The sequence below is a fragment of the Trachinotus anak genome, unplaced genomic scaffold, assembly GCF_046630095.1.
Source record: "Trachinotus anak isolate AG129_WGS33_773 ecotype Australia unplaced genomic scaffold, CSIRO_AGI_Tana_v1 ptg000023l, whole genome shotgun sequence".
Classification (NCBI taxonomy): domain Eukaryota; kingdom Metazoa; phylum Chordata; class Actinopteri; order Carangiformes; family Carangidae; genus Trachinotus; species Trachinotus anak.
Genome location: NW_027273874.1, coordinates 6,940,572 through 6,952,409, shown reverse-complemented (window position 1 = coordinate 6,952,409; position 11,838 = coordinate 6,940,572). Strand labels below are relative to the sequence as shown.

The following is an 11,838-nucleotide window of genomic DNA, read 5'->3' as shown; positions in this document are numbered from 1 at the left end:
TCCAGATAAATTAAAGACAAAAAAAAAAAAAAAAAGTCAGTGCCCTCATGAATTCTTGTATATGAGGTGAAAATTAAACCCGGCACTGCAGACAGCAGGAGGTGAAAATGAAAGTAAAGCAGCTGAAGCGTCTGATCATCGTTCATTCATTTGATGAGTCTCTGTCTTCACCCCCCCCCCCCCCCCCCCCCCCCCGTCATGTGTAGTGCTTGCTGCGTCTTGAGGAGGTTTCTCTCTGTAACACTGGTGACTGGGCGTCGTGTGAACCGCAGAGGTTTATTACCCGGATTTCACACTGATGGCTTTCAAACTCACATTCCTCGTCTTGCTGTTCTCTGGCACCGCAGCCGAGTTTACAGGTAAAGTCCTTTTACTTGTACGGGTGTGTGCTGTGTAGCCGACTCATGATACTATCTGACCTTTTTTTTTTTTTTTTTTTTTAAAGCAAGATCAGCGCGATTAGAAGAAATGTGTAACTTCCCGTAATTCGCCTCTCACTTTGTTGCTTTGATTTGTGGACAGTTACAGTCCAGTGTGGACTTCACTGTGGCTGAGTCAACACACAAAAAGACACACGATACTGTATATTTAATGTTTGTACCCTGGTGAAATAGTCACAGCAGCTATTTGGCTATTTGGACCTGTATGGATCATTACAGATGGTGTGCAGATTGGTGCAGATGAAGGTCTGCCACTGTCAGGCTTTTATTTAATTCAGCTGTAGCAGAAAGGTTTCAGGAAGTCCAGTAAATGAGTATAAATCCTCAAAAGGAGTCAGTAGTTGTGGATGAATGGGCCAAACACAGGCCTTCTCACCAGGATGTTTGATTCCCTTGTAAAATCAAAAGTTAATAGCCTACTCATTTTCAGTCTTAGTTGACTTATTATTATTATTATTATTATGTTTTCAGTTGCAGTTTGGTTGGCTTTAGGTAACAACACTACTTTGTTAAAGGTTTAGAAAAAGGTCATGGGTAGGGTTAGAACTTCTCCCATGTGCCTCATTGAAGTGGTCTCCAAGACCCCAAAACCCACATCAACCGTTCACCCTGGGTGCAAACAGCATTGTTGACCACAGACACCCGGACGCTTGTCTCTGCCATGCTAATGTGGTGAAGGCAGTAAAGGGAGAATGGGGGTAAAGGGCCATTAATGCCACCTGGGGAACTGCACCCCAGGAAATGTTACCCTAAGAAGCTGGAACATTGTTTTGAAAATTGATGGTAAAGTGGATCAAAGCTGAAATGGAGACTAAGTAAAGCAGCATTAAAGGCTAAAGGGTTAAATGAGGGCTTTAAATTAGGGCTTTCAATCGATAAAAAAAAAAAATTACTAATTAATGGCACATTTTGAAATGAATTAATCGCGATTAATCGTGATCAAAAGTTTATTTTTCCTCCAAAGACTGAAGCTTCTTATAGGGCGTATTTAAATATAAATAAATCACCAAATTAATGAGTAATCAGAAAGTGTGTATATTTCAAACACCACTATTTAATAGCATCTTAACACAAAACTACACACAACTGTGTAGTTTCAAAGAGAAAACTGTGCAACTTGGTTTCAAAATAAAGGCTCAACTTAGATAATCCCCATCCTGTATGCGCCAGGATAAACTGTGTTAACAACAAAAAATATGATCTATGTTGCGCCTCAGAAAGTGTCCACAGGATGTTTTGCATTAAGGTGATGTTGTAATGAGGAATTGCTCCTGAGAAAACTCAGTTCGGTTTTGCAAATGGTGCACATTACTTTTGTTTTCGAAAATAATTCAGTCGAGCAGCTTTTTAAATAGAAATTTCGAGTCCCTCGGCTTCATAGGTCATAGGCCATAGGTCAGCACCCACGCAGGAAATAAACAAAATTGCAGTGGTGTTAATTGCGTTAGTTTAACGCGTTAATTTTGACAACCTTACTTTAAACACATACCTGTGTCATCAAACACCAGCAGCTGCCACAAGCACAGAACAGGAGCCAGAACAGGTGAACACTGACCCACAGGTGCCTCAGATAACCTGGCCCTGATGAGGGAGCTGATTGGACAGGCTACACTTGGGTGTCAATAGCCACATTGGCCAGGTGCAAATAGCACTGTTGTCTATGGATAACTGGGTGCAAATAGCATCTGCCAAAAGATTATTATAATGTACAAACATGGTCTTCATGCGTGGTCTGTTTCCCCGCAGGAAACCCTGAGGTGAAGGGCTCACCTCAACCAATCAGAGCAACAGTCGGCCAGGACGTCATCCTGCCGTGCCACCTGGACCCGCCCTTTGACGTGAGATCTCTAACAGTGGAGTGGAGATGCAACACAACCAGGGTGCATGTGTACCGAAATAAGAGGGATGATCCCAATTCTCAGCACAAGGACTTCAAAACCAGGACGTCTCTCTTCCACGATGAAATGAGCAAGGGAAACCTTTCACTAAAGCTCTCCTCGGTAAACAAAACAGATACAGGCAACTACACATGTTACGTTCCCAACCTGGACAGTCAGGTCAAGAAAGGACACCTTGTGCTTATTGTAGGTAAGTGCATTCAATAGTTTGTGTCATTTTTATGTGCAGTGCATGGAAGAAATTGAGGTTTATTTTTTTGGGATTATCATCCGTATTTTCATTTTTCAACAGAGGACACCCCACAGCTGACAGTTTCTTCCAGTAAGTAAAAACCTTGAGAGCTTTTGTTGCAGTAAACATAATCTCACTTGTATTTTTGAAAAATGTGGCACTTGGAATTAAAGTCGGAATGAATCCCTTGTCTTTTGGGGTAATTTATCACCTCTTTCAATTTTTCAGCAGCACCTGCAGCAGTCACTGTGGATAAAGATGCTGCAAGAACAGATTACAGTGAGTAAATATTTTTATGACCTTTAAAAAAAAACTACCTGAGTTGTGGTAGTAATGGATTTTATTTTGGTTGTCAATACAGCACAAACCTTGACCTCTTTCTACACTCTTTCAGATCAACAGCTTGGCCTTGGTCTTGGTCTTGGCCTTGGTCTCCCCTTGATTATTGTCATCATAGCTGTCATGTTTGGATATTTTATATGTAAGCTTCTTCTTTCCTTATTGTAAATTTGCATTTGAAGTTTTTATATTGCCATAAATGTTATTTGTGGAAATTCTTGGACCGTTTAACAATGTTATTGTGATTGATTCTAATTATTTGAACACGGTACACAGAATGTAGAAACGTAGAAATTCTAAGATTAATGATTGGATGTTTCTTCTACACTGACAAATAGCTTATTTGTTTTTGTTCAGGTAAGGGGAGAAGAGAAGAAAACAGAAAAAGCGAGAACAATCCTTTGAATATGGTGAACTTGAATAATGATAATAATTAACAATGATACTTGAATTAACCTGTGTAAGTTGTTTGTTGTTTTTCTCTGTGGGAAAGGTGCCTTAAAAGTGTAGCATTCTGTTTAAAGTTTAGCTCTAGCTCCCACATTCTGTGTGTCTGCTTTCTTTTTAAACCTGTTTTTACATGTGATGATTTACACAAACCTAATTTCAAACTAAAAATTGAACTGTTGCTGTGAACAGTTGTTTGTTCTAAGTGTGAAACTCTCCTTGCCCAGTTTACAGTTTCTGACAGCGTCCCCTGGAGGCTGAACACATTAATCACTGTGGACGAAAGTATCTGCCAACTGTGTGAATGCTTGAATGTGTGCAATTGTTGACTGATCTGAGAACTGAGTAAGACACAGATAGTAGCACAACTTAACTAATGAATATGATGAAGAATGAAATAATAAAATTTATAGTATTTAAGTCAAGTTTATTTGTATAGAACCTTTCACATACAAAACCACAAAGTGCTTTACATCAATAAAAAAGTACAAAAGTTGGAAACAGACATTTTCAGCACATTTATGAAGTATTTACTACATATTTTACAGCCTAAAGGGAAAAGACAAGTCAATGAGATACATCTGTAGTTTGTTTCTCAAAATTGTAATTTTCTTGAACAGCTTCAATATTAACTTAAAAGATTAAAATGTACCTCTCTAGTGTCAGTGCTGTAACAGGTAACAATGCGAAGCACAGGTTAAAATCTAGGTTATGCACTCAACAGCGTGATGGCCGCTGCTCTTTTGCTCTGTCTGGCCTGTCGCTTGCCTGTCTCTCCTCCTCTGTTTCAGGAAGCAACCAAGCCAGAGTGGTCATCAGCCAGTGGTTCACCTGGGCTGCGGGCTGGGCAACACAACGAAAGCTGCCTGCTGTCTCTCTCTCTCTCTCTCTCTAACACAATGAATCACTGCACATTTTACAGGTTAAACTACAAACAAGGCCAAACAATCCCACATGTCTGTCCAATCCAGATTATTATCTAGATCTGCACCAAATTTTACAAAGTCATAGATAACAGCATATTTAATGTCTTTTTTTAAACATCACCATACATTATTCCCTGAGAAAGTAACGAAAATGTTGAGAAATGCCCTTTCACGCAATGTTTAGGAAAGCAGAAAAAAAAAATCCTAGATCCATATACATCTGACCCTACGTTTGCCCAGATCGTCGGCCTGAGTGTGGCCCATATACTTCCACATCTGGGCTGATTCTGGATGTTATCCTCCAGTGCTGTAGGCTCTGTCAGCTCTGGCTTGATTTGGCAGCATGTTCAGATACATTGGGACAGGTGCGATATGTTTAAACCGCCTGGATCTAGTGAAAACTCCAGCTGCTGGTTTAAGATGTAATAAAAGCATGTACAAGAATTTCAGTGTGTGAGATTGATTGATTGATTAAAAGGGACAGATTTAATAACATTCTTGATATGTGGCTTAAAGCTTAGGTTAAGACTAAGACATTCTGGGCAACTATCTGGCTGCACCAACAATCAACATTTTGGTCTTCCCGGTATTCAAACATAAAACAGTTAAAGCACAAAGCACAACCAGCAGGGGGCATCAGCAGCTCAGAGGATACACCGGTTCTCAAAGTCAGCAAGATTTGTGTGTGTTTTCAGCTTAGCAGTGGTTATTGTTAACAAATTTTCTCACTGTTGGCTCTCTATGTTTTTATTCTGAGTTTCTGTGGAGTGTTTTGGATCTGAACCCAACCTGGAGCTGCTCAAAAAGATTATTGGGTGACTTTTTCTATCACATTGGACATGATGGGGAGATGGGTCTATTATTGTTCAAGGTTTGTGGTTCAAGGAATGTAAAAGTTGATCGTTTTGCTTTGTTTTAAAAGAAGTGGGCACCGTACCAAAGATGTTTGGGTTTTTTTTCACTTCATTACATCCTTGTGCTTCTTTTAAAAAGGATTTAAAAAACAGCTTGTTTTCTTGTTGACAACCATGTATAGGTGGTACTATCAAAAGGATTTAAAATTGCCAAGGTTTCAAGCTTTCTGCTACCGAAACCTTTGCTGCCAACACCTGACCATTCAGCATGTTTCAATGGCTCATGGGTACCAAGCATTTTGCAAACACTTGGAATGGAAACTTTTTTTCAATTGTTCAAATAAAAAACAAAAAATGGGCCCGGTCATATTTCTGTTAATCTCTGTTCTCCAAGATCACTTGATCAATAGCTCTGAGTCTTCTTCTAAATCTGCCAAGCTACTGAAACGGTTTTGAACCTGGACTGACATTGTGTATCTCTGCTGGAACCTGGCACCATGTGGATGAGGCCGAGACTCAGACAAGCTCTTGGAACGGACAAGAGGCTGTCCCTCTGAAGTGGAGGCTGAAGAAACACTGGATGATGCAGCACCATCACTTGCTGAACGAGCAGGGATGCTGTTGTTATCACTGCCTCTTTTGAACAGGGGCACCAATGTTGGATTTTTTATTGAGATGCCGGGTTTCGAATCTTTCCTCTGGGGTAAGTTGTCCGGTTTTGGATGGTTGTTGTTGGTTGAGGCTGCTGGGTTTGGATTATTGCCTTGAGGAAACTGGTGTGAGCGTGGGCTGAAGGGATTGGAGATGTCTGGTGAGGATTTGGAAGGACTATTGTCAATCGTTGGTTGGCTATGCTGGCACACAACATGACTCTGCTTAGATCTCACATCTTTTAGTTTTTCAGTTAGCTGCTGAATGAGCTTCTCTTTGTCATCAAGGTTCGACTCCAGTTCCTGAATTTTTTTCCTCAGCTGTTTGGCAGTGGCATTTTCAGTGCTGCCAGCCTTGTTTCTCAGGTCATGGCCTTTTGCAGCTCTGCTTGCTGTATGCTGGTTTGATGATCGCTTGGACTCTGGAAGTTTGAAAAAAAAAAAAAATGTCATCACATGTCCTTATATGGTGTATTTATTTACCATTACTGCTAATGGCTGTAAAACTTTCCAAAGTTTCCACCTGCTCCACAGTAAAAAGTTTTGCTGACTTACCACAGCGGCATTGTTTTATGAATGAAAATGCCACCAAGAAACTCAGGATGACAATTATAATCACGGCCACCACCACAATGATCTGGTATACATGGCAGGAACATGTGTAGTTAGCTGAAATGATAATAAAGAACACATAAGAACACTGTTAACACTGCAATGTTAATTCAGAAATGTTATATACCCCACAAGGACGCACCTGAAATATAACACAGATTATTCGGAGCCTCTGTCTGCCCTGCATTGTCTGCTTTTTCAATCAATTATACCAAACTACAAGTTTAACATTTACAGTTATCACACAGTTACCCCCACATTCACGAAAAAAAAAACAGTCAAATTCTGTGAATGAAATATAACTACTTTCAAAGACAATCAAACACAAACATTCATATGATTATCTTGGGCAGAATAATCTCGGAGAGGGTTGAAGCATAAATACGACTTTAGGATTTGGTGATCCCAGCTGATACAGGTGGATTGTTCCGGCTCCAGTGTACCTGGTATGCAAAGCTCTGTGTCCCTGGTCTGGTTTATCTGAGGCTGGTGAACTCTGCAGGTGACCCTGTAACAAAAGCAGTCATAGTTTAGTTAAAGTCAGGGGCTCCTAACCTGTGGGGTGTGTGACAGTATCGCAAGTGTACCCGAGAAATCATTTGCAAAACAGTAAAAATTTTGGCGAAACATTTAACCATAAAAAAATAAAAACAAAATTTTTGAATATTTTAAAATGAAATGATGTTTAGAAACATTTAAACTCCTGTCATTGTTTTGTCTCGTATTAACACCTTTCACTGCGATTGGTGGCAGTCGGCAGAAACGCCCTCCTCGTGACGGTGAAACATCCCCTTGAATCTTCGCCCCTCTTTGGGTTTTCAGCACTGATGTTGTTTCCCTGATCATCAAGAAATGTAATCTCAGGCTCTGGAAACCAGCAGTTCGACTCACACTGTAGAGTCACTCCATCCCGTGCACCTGGAACAACTGAGAGCTTCGGCTCAGAAACGGCACCTATAAAAACCAGGATTATACAAGGTGAGACCTTTAAGCTTTCCATCCGACATTTCTGTCTGCATTTGTAAACGAATGTGTTCTTATAAATCATATGATCAATGTTTTAAAATTTTACATAAGTTTGAATGGACGTACCCACAAAGAGCTCCAGTGCATTGGTGACCTTAGAGGTCTTCCCCTGAACAATCTTGCACTGGTATTTTCCTGCATCAGAGAGCTGCACGTTGGAAATCCTCAGCGAGAAGTTTCCATTTTTCACTTCATTCAAGAAGAGGTTTGTCCTGTACAGGAAGACTGGATTCTTCATCGCGAAGGTCTCACAGCCATTCCGGTACACGAAGGCAAAGGCTTCAGCAGGCTCTGTCCTGATCCACTCCATAGTTGGGATATCACCTGTGATAGTGATGTGGCAGGGCAGAGTGACAGTGTCGCCCACAAAGGCCCGGATCTCCTTTTTGTATCCATTATCTGATGTTTCTCCTAAGAATGAAAAAAGACACAAAACATCGGGGAACTTTTCTTATTGTCAAATCCCATGAAAAGACCAAAACCATCACTGGGTTATATTTTAAAGACAAGTGTAATTTGAGTTAAACCCACACACACAGTTGTGCTGCTGTAAACAATCACTATAATACCAACTGTGTATCAATCCCCATCTGTTGGGAAAATAGTCCCCAATAAATACACAATTTCCTCCTGTTTGATCAACATTTGCTAAAAACTACAGTACACAGCTGCCCTGGGAAATTACTGAGCCTTTTTAAAATATATATATTTATGAACTGGTCAATGCTAATTAGCAAATATTAGCATGCTAAAATACCACTGTAAACATTATAGAAGGCTAATATCAGCATTTTCACACGGTGATTGTGTGGATGTTAGCAGGCTGGTACTACTTAGCTTAAAACACAAGAGTACAGCCTCACATACCTGCTAGCATAGCCTTGTTGGCTGAGACACTAAAGCACAAAAATGAGGCAAACAAACTGCCAAAATCAACTAATAATAAAAAATAAATACAGGCATTAATTAAGTGATAAAATGCAACATTTCTGTTTTAATTTGCTTCTGTATTTATTAACTTTTGTATTCATTCTCCTATTTATTTATTTACTTTTCCAATTTTCATTTATTTAGTTCTTTATTTTTAATTTTGGCAGTTTCAGTCCTCCATACAAACACACGCATGTTGTCATAAAATGTATCTTGCATCTTGCATCAAGGTACTTAATAGCTTGTTTATAAGTATCATTACTCTTTTGTAACAGTATGCTAAAGATAAAACTTCCTTCTTTCCTCCTGTGCAATCCCAGAAAACCCCTGCCCCCTTGGCTGGACATGACTACAGGGTGTATACATGCAGTGACTCAGGCATTTCTTTGGACAAAGCATCTGGGAAGTCCCAAAAAACAGTACTGATACTCTTGAAAATAACATTTCCAAAGAGCAGAGGGCAATTAGACATGTGAGAGCAATCTCAACTGACTGGAAGTGAGCACTGTAAAACATGATGGTGTGCGACATTGATCAGCTGACAGCAGGTCTTCCTTCTCTAAAGTCCGAACATGAAGAAATGATGAAATTCTGGTCTTAACAGTAGCTGTGCAGTGCTCTGATGCAGGATTACTCAACTGATGATGTTGCATCAGCTCTTTGGAGAATTGTTTAAATGGTTTGAGAAGACACACTTAATGCATACAGTATGCACATTTGTTATTTTGCAAAATGCAAAATATATATGTAAAATATATTCTATTCATAAAACAAAATCCATTGTCATAAATAAAAGAAAATAAAAAACGAGCACCTGAAGCTGTTAAAGCTGCAGCATTACAAAGCACATAAATGTGCCAGCAATAATGAGGTAGTTGCACATAACACTCACAGGGGCCATATTTCTACTTTTTGGGCTTTTTAAAAAAAAAACAAAAAAACGTTTTTATAATGAAAGTGTTCATAGGGCTGCTACTTACATTAGCAGTAAATCTGCAATACATTTTTTTCTTAATTAATCGTTTAGTCTATGAAAAAAAAGGCATTCACGGTTACTTCACAGTCGCCATTTTGCTTGTTTTGTCTGACTAACAGTCTGAAACAAAGATATAATATTAAACTTACTGTCATACATGACATAAAGAGCAAATAGATAACTAAAGTAAATCTAAACTAAATCTAACCTTTTTTTTTCTTTTTACAGTTTAACTGACACCAAGAAGAATTAAGAATTAATGGGCCACCAACATTTATAATATTAAGTTAAACAGCGGAGGGAATTATTCACAACCCAAACATTGTTACTGGCAGAACTATGCATGACTAACATTGTTCCTATAGTGGAAACCGCAGTAGTAGCGCTTACTAATACTGTGACTAAGACCCGGAGTACAGTTTGCAACTTGCACAACTTGGATAACAACTATCAGAAGTTCATGAGCTGAGGGGTGGAAAATTAAGCCAGCTGCAGCCTAATACAAGTCATTTATCTCTTTGGCACTGCGGTAATCCTGCAGGAGAATTACTGAAGCTGCAGGACAGATATTCCTCAGATATTCTGAGGATTCATGGAGATGCCGGCCAGGCTTTTATTATCTGTCTGTTTTATTCTTTATTTGCTCTCTGTGCAAAGCTGCTGTGTTTTTATCGTTTTATACCAAACTACCTGTGTTCATTTACTTTTACGATCACTTTCCATTTGATTGTGATCAAGTAATCTCATAATTTCATCTCACTGTGAAGTCCAGCAGCGCACTGCGTTCATAAAAGATAAATGATTTTTTTTTTTTTTTTGGGGGGGGGGGGGGATTATGAGAAAACTATGAATGAACTGAGTTGAGAGTGAGATTTGGAAAGGATTTAAGAAAACCTCTCTATATCTGCAATCCCACTCATAGTGTGAGAAACGGGTCACAGACTATCCTCGTTGTGAAAAACACTAACAGAACATTTCTTTATTTCATCATTTGACTTCCTGCCAGATGTTGTATTAATAATCTATTAACCTTATTTCTCAGCACTTAAAGTGAATTTGTATTTTTATGTTGCAATGAGACCACTTCCTTCATCACACAAACCTCCTACACAGCGTCCGCAGCCCGCAAGTGGAGCTCCTGAAACCTTTAAGCCTTGAAGTGATTTTAAGCTCATGTGGAAAATGACAGCGGGACACATTCATTTGTATCCATATGAATTCAGTCGCTTCACTCAGAGGATTTAAGGTTTTGTCTTTGGATTCTCCCTCTTTCCTAAGATACTGTTTTCGCACCAGAGGAAATAAAATCGAGGTAATAAACTCATCACACTCACCCGTGCAACACGCCAGGAGAGCCGCAGCGAGGAGGAGGAGGAGGCCGGGGCCGAGCATGGAGCAGTCTGACACACCGATCTGACAGGAAGGCTGAGGTCCGTGTGTCCTGTCCTGAGAAAACCCGGATCAGACAGCGGCTCCTCCTGAAGTCCCGGGTTTTATGTGACACAGCACCGCCCATCGGGCCTGACGCGTTCATTGTGATGCGTTCAAGAGAAGCGGTAATTACACGACCTGCATAACCTGAGCTGAGTGTTGTAAAATCCTAATAATAATAATAACATAGACTATCCCTGGGTAACATATCATTGTTTTATTTGTCACGTGTGTACACAGTGTTTGGGTTTATACTGAATAAAGAATAAATATGTGTTTACTTAGTATGAGATAGAGGATATTCATGGGTAAAAATAAAGACAGTAGTGGTTAAATTATTAAAACATTAGTAAAACATTTGCAGGCCTTTCTATATTTCGATATGATTATAGTTATAGAGTATTAGAGTATAAAATATTTGTAGCCTACGTTGTGGAAATCTGTTTATCACAATATTGGGATTCATTCTTCTTTATTATATTTTAGGATGAATACTCAGTTTAAGCTCCGGGTCTCAGGAAATGAATGTAAGTCTGTGTAATGTCCTGTAAAGTGGAGGAAATGTTGAAATAGAAAACTTGAAACGAAAAACTAGGCTAAAAACCTTCATTTATAGGCCAACAGGTCAGGCCATTGATGGCAAGCTCGTTTTTTCAGAACATAACCTTCCACAGTAATCACAGTAATCATTAGAGTGGAATTTGGTTTTCCGGAGAGGAATTATGTCACAATCAGTGTTAAAGTCCACGGTGAGTCTGAGTCCTGTTAAAACTCATATCTCATATCTAATGCTGTAAACAGGCTGCATGGGTGGAGCAGGTGCGCAGCGCTTTGCCCTCAGGGCAGGACTGGTCTTATGACTAACGTGCATTTTTTTATTTCCACATACCAGTGTCTTGCAGGCAGAACAGCGAGTGTGGAGCTGGTAAACACCCTGAGCTGATTCTGTGTCTTTTCTGCGCAACAAAACCTTCTTCATGCGCTCCCCAGCTGCTGGGGCGGACACCTTTAAACAGAAATGAACTGGGTTGGTCTGCAGGTATGCAACTGACTATGTGTGATGAGTGAAGCAGATTA

General features: G+C 39.7%; 2 protein-coding genes across 5 annotated transcripts; one reads left to right on the top strand and one right to left on the bottom strand.

Annotated features, from left to right (window-relative positions):
* Nucleotides 1-198: 198 nt before the first annotated feature.
* Nucleotides 199-3,615, top strand: LOC139607156 (myelin-oligodendrocyte glycoprotein-like). 2 transcript variants are annotated; one of them, XM_071459824.1, is made up of 6 exons: nt 199-359; nt 2,187-2,528; nt 2,631-2,660; nt 2,802-2,849; nt 2,965-3,051; nt 3,267-3,615. In XM_071459824.1, the coding sequence occupies exons 1-6, from the start codon at nt 299-301 to the stop codon at nt 3,344-3,346; spliced, it is 648 nt and encodes a 215-aa protein (XP_071315925.1). In that variant the 5' UTR covers nt 199-298; the 3' UTR covers nt 3,347-3,615. The 2 variants fall into 2 exon arrangements, with proteins under 2 accessions (XP_071315925.1, XP_071315924.1); XM_071459823.1 differs by having other exon boundaries at nt 2,799-2,849.
* Nucleotides 3,616-3,762: 147 nt separating this feature from the next.
* On the bottom strand, nt 3,763-10,859 carry LOC139607147 (butyrophilin subfamily 3 member A2-like). Of its 3 annotated transcripts, none has more exons than XM_071459812.1 (6): nt 10,665-10,859; nt 7,491-7,835; nt 7,130-7,325; nt 6,842-6,906; nt 6,342-6,455; nt 3,763-6,214 (listed from the first exon to the last, which is right to left on the bottom strand). In XM_071459812.1, exons 1-6 carry the CDS (start codon nt 10,720-10,722, stop codon nt 5,532-5,534), a joined length of 1,461 nt encoding a protein of 486 aa, XP_071315913.1. In that variant the 5' UTR covers nt 10,723-10,859; the 3' UTR covers nt 3,763-5,531. The 3 variants fall into 3 exon arrangements, with proteins under 3 accessions (XP_071315913.1, XP_071315912.1, XP_071315911.1); XM_071459811.1 differs by having other exon boundaries at nt 3,763-6,208; nt 7,130-7,352; nt 10,665-10,856; XM_071459810.1 differs by having other exon boundaries at nt 7,130-7,352; nt 10,665-10,854.
* Between the last annotated feature and the right edge of the window lie 979 nt (nt 10,860-11,838).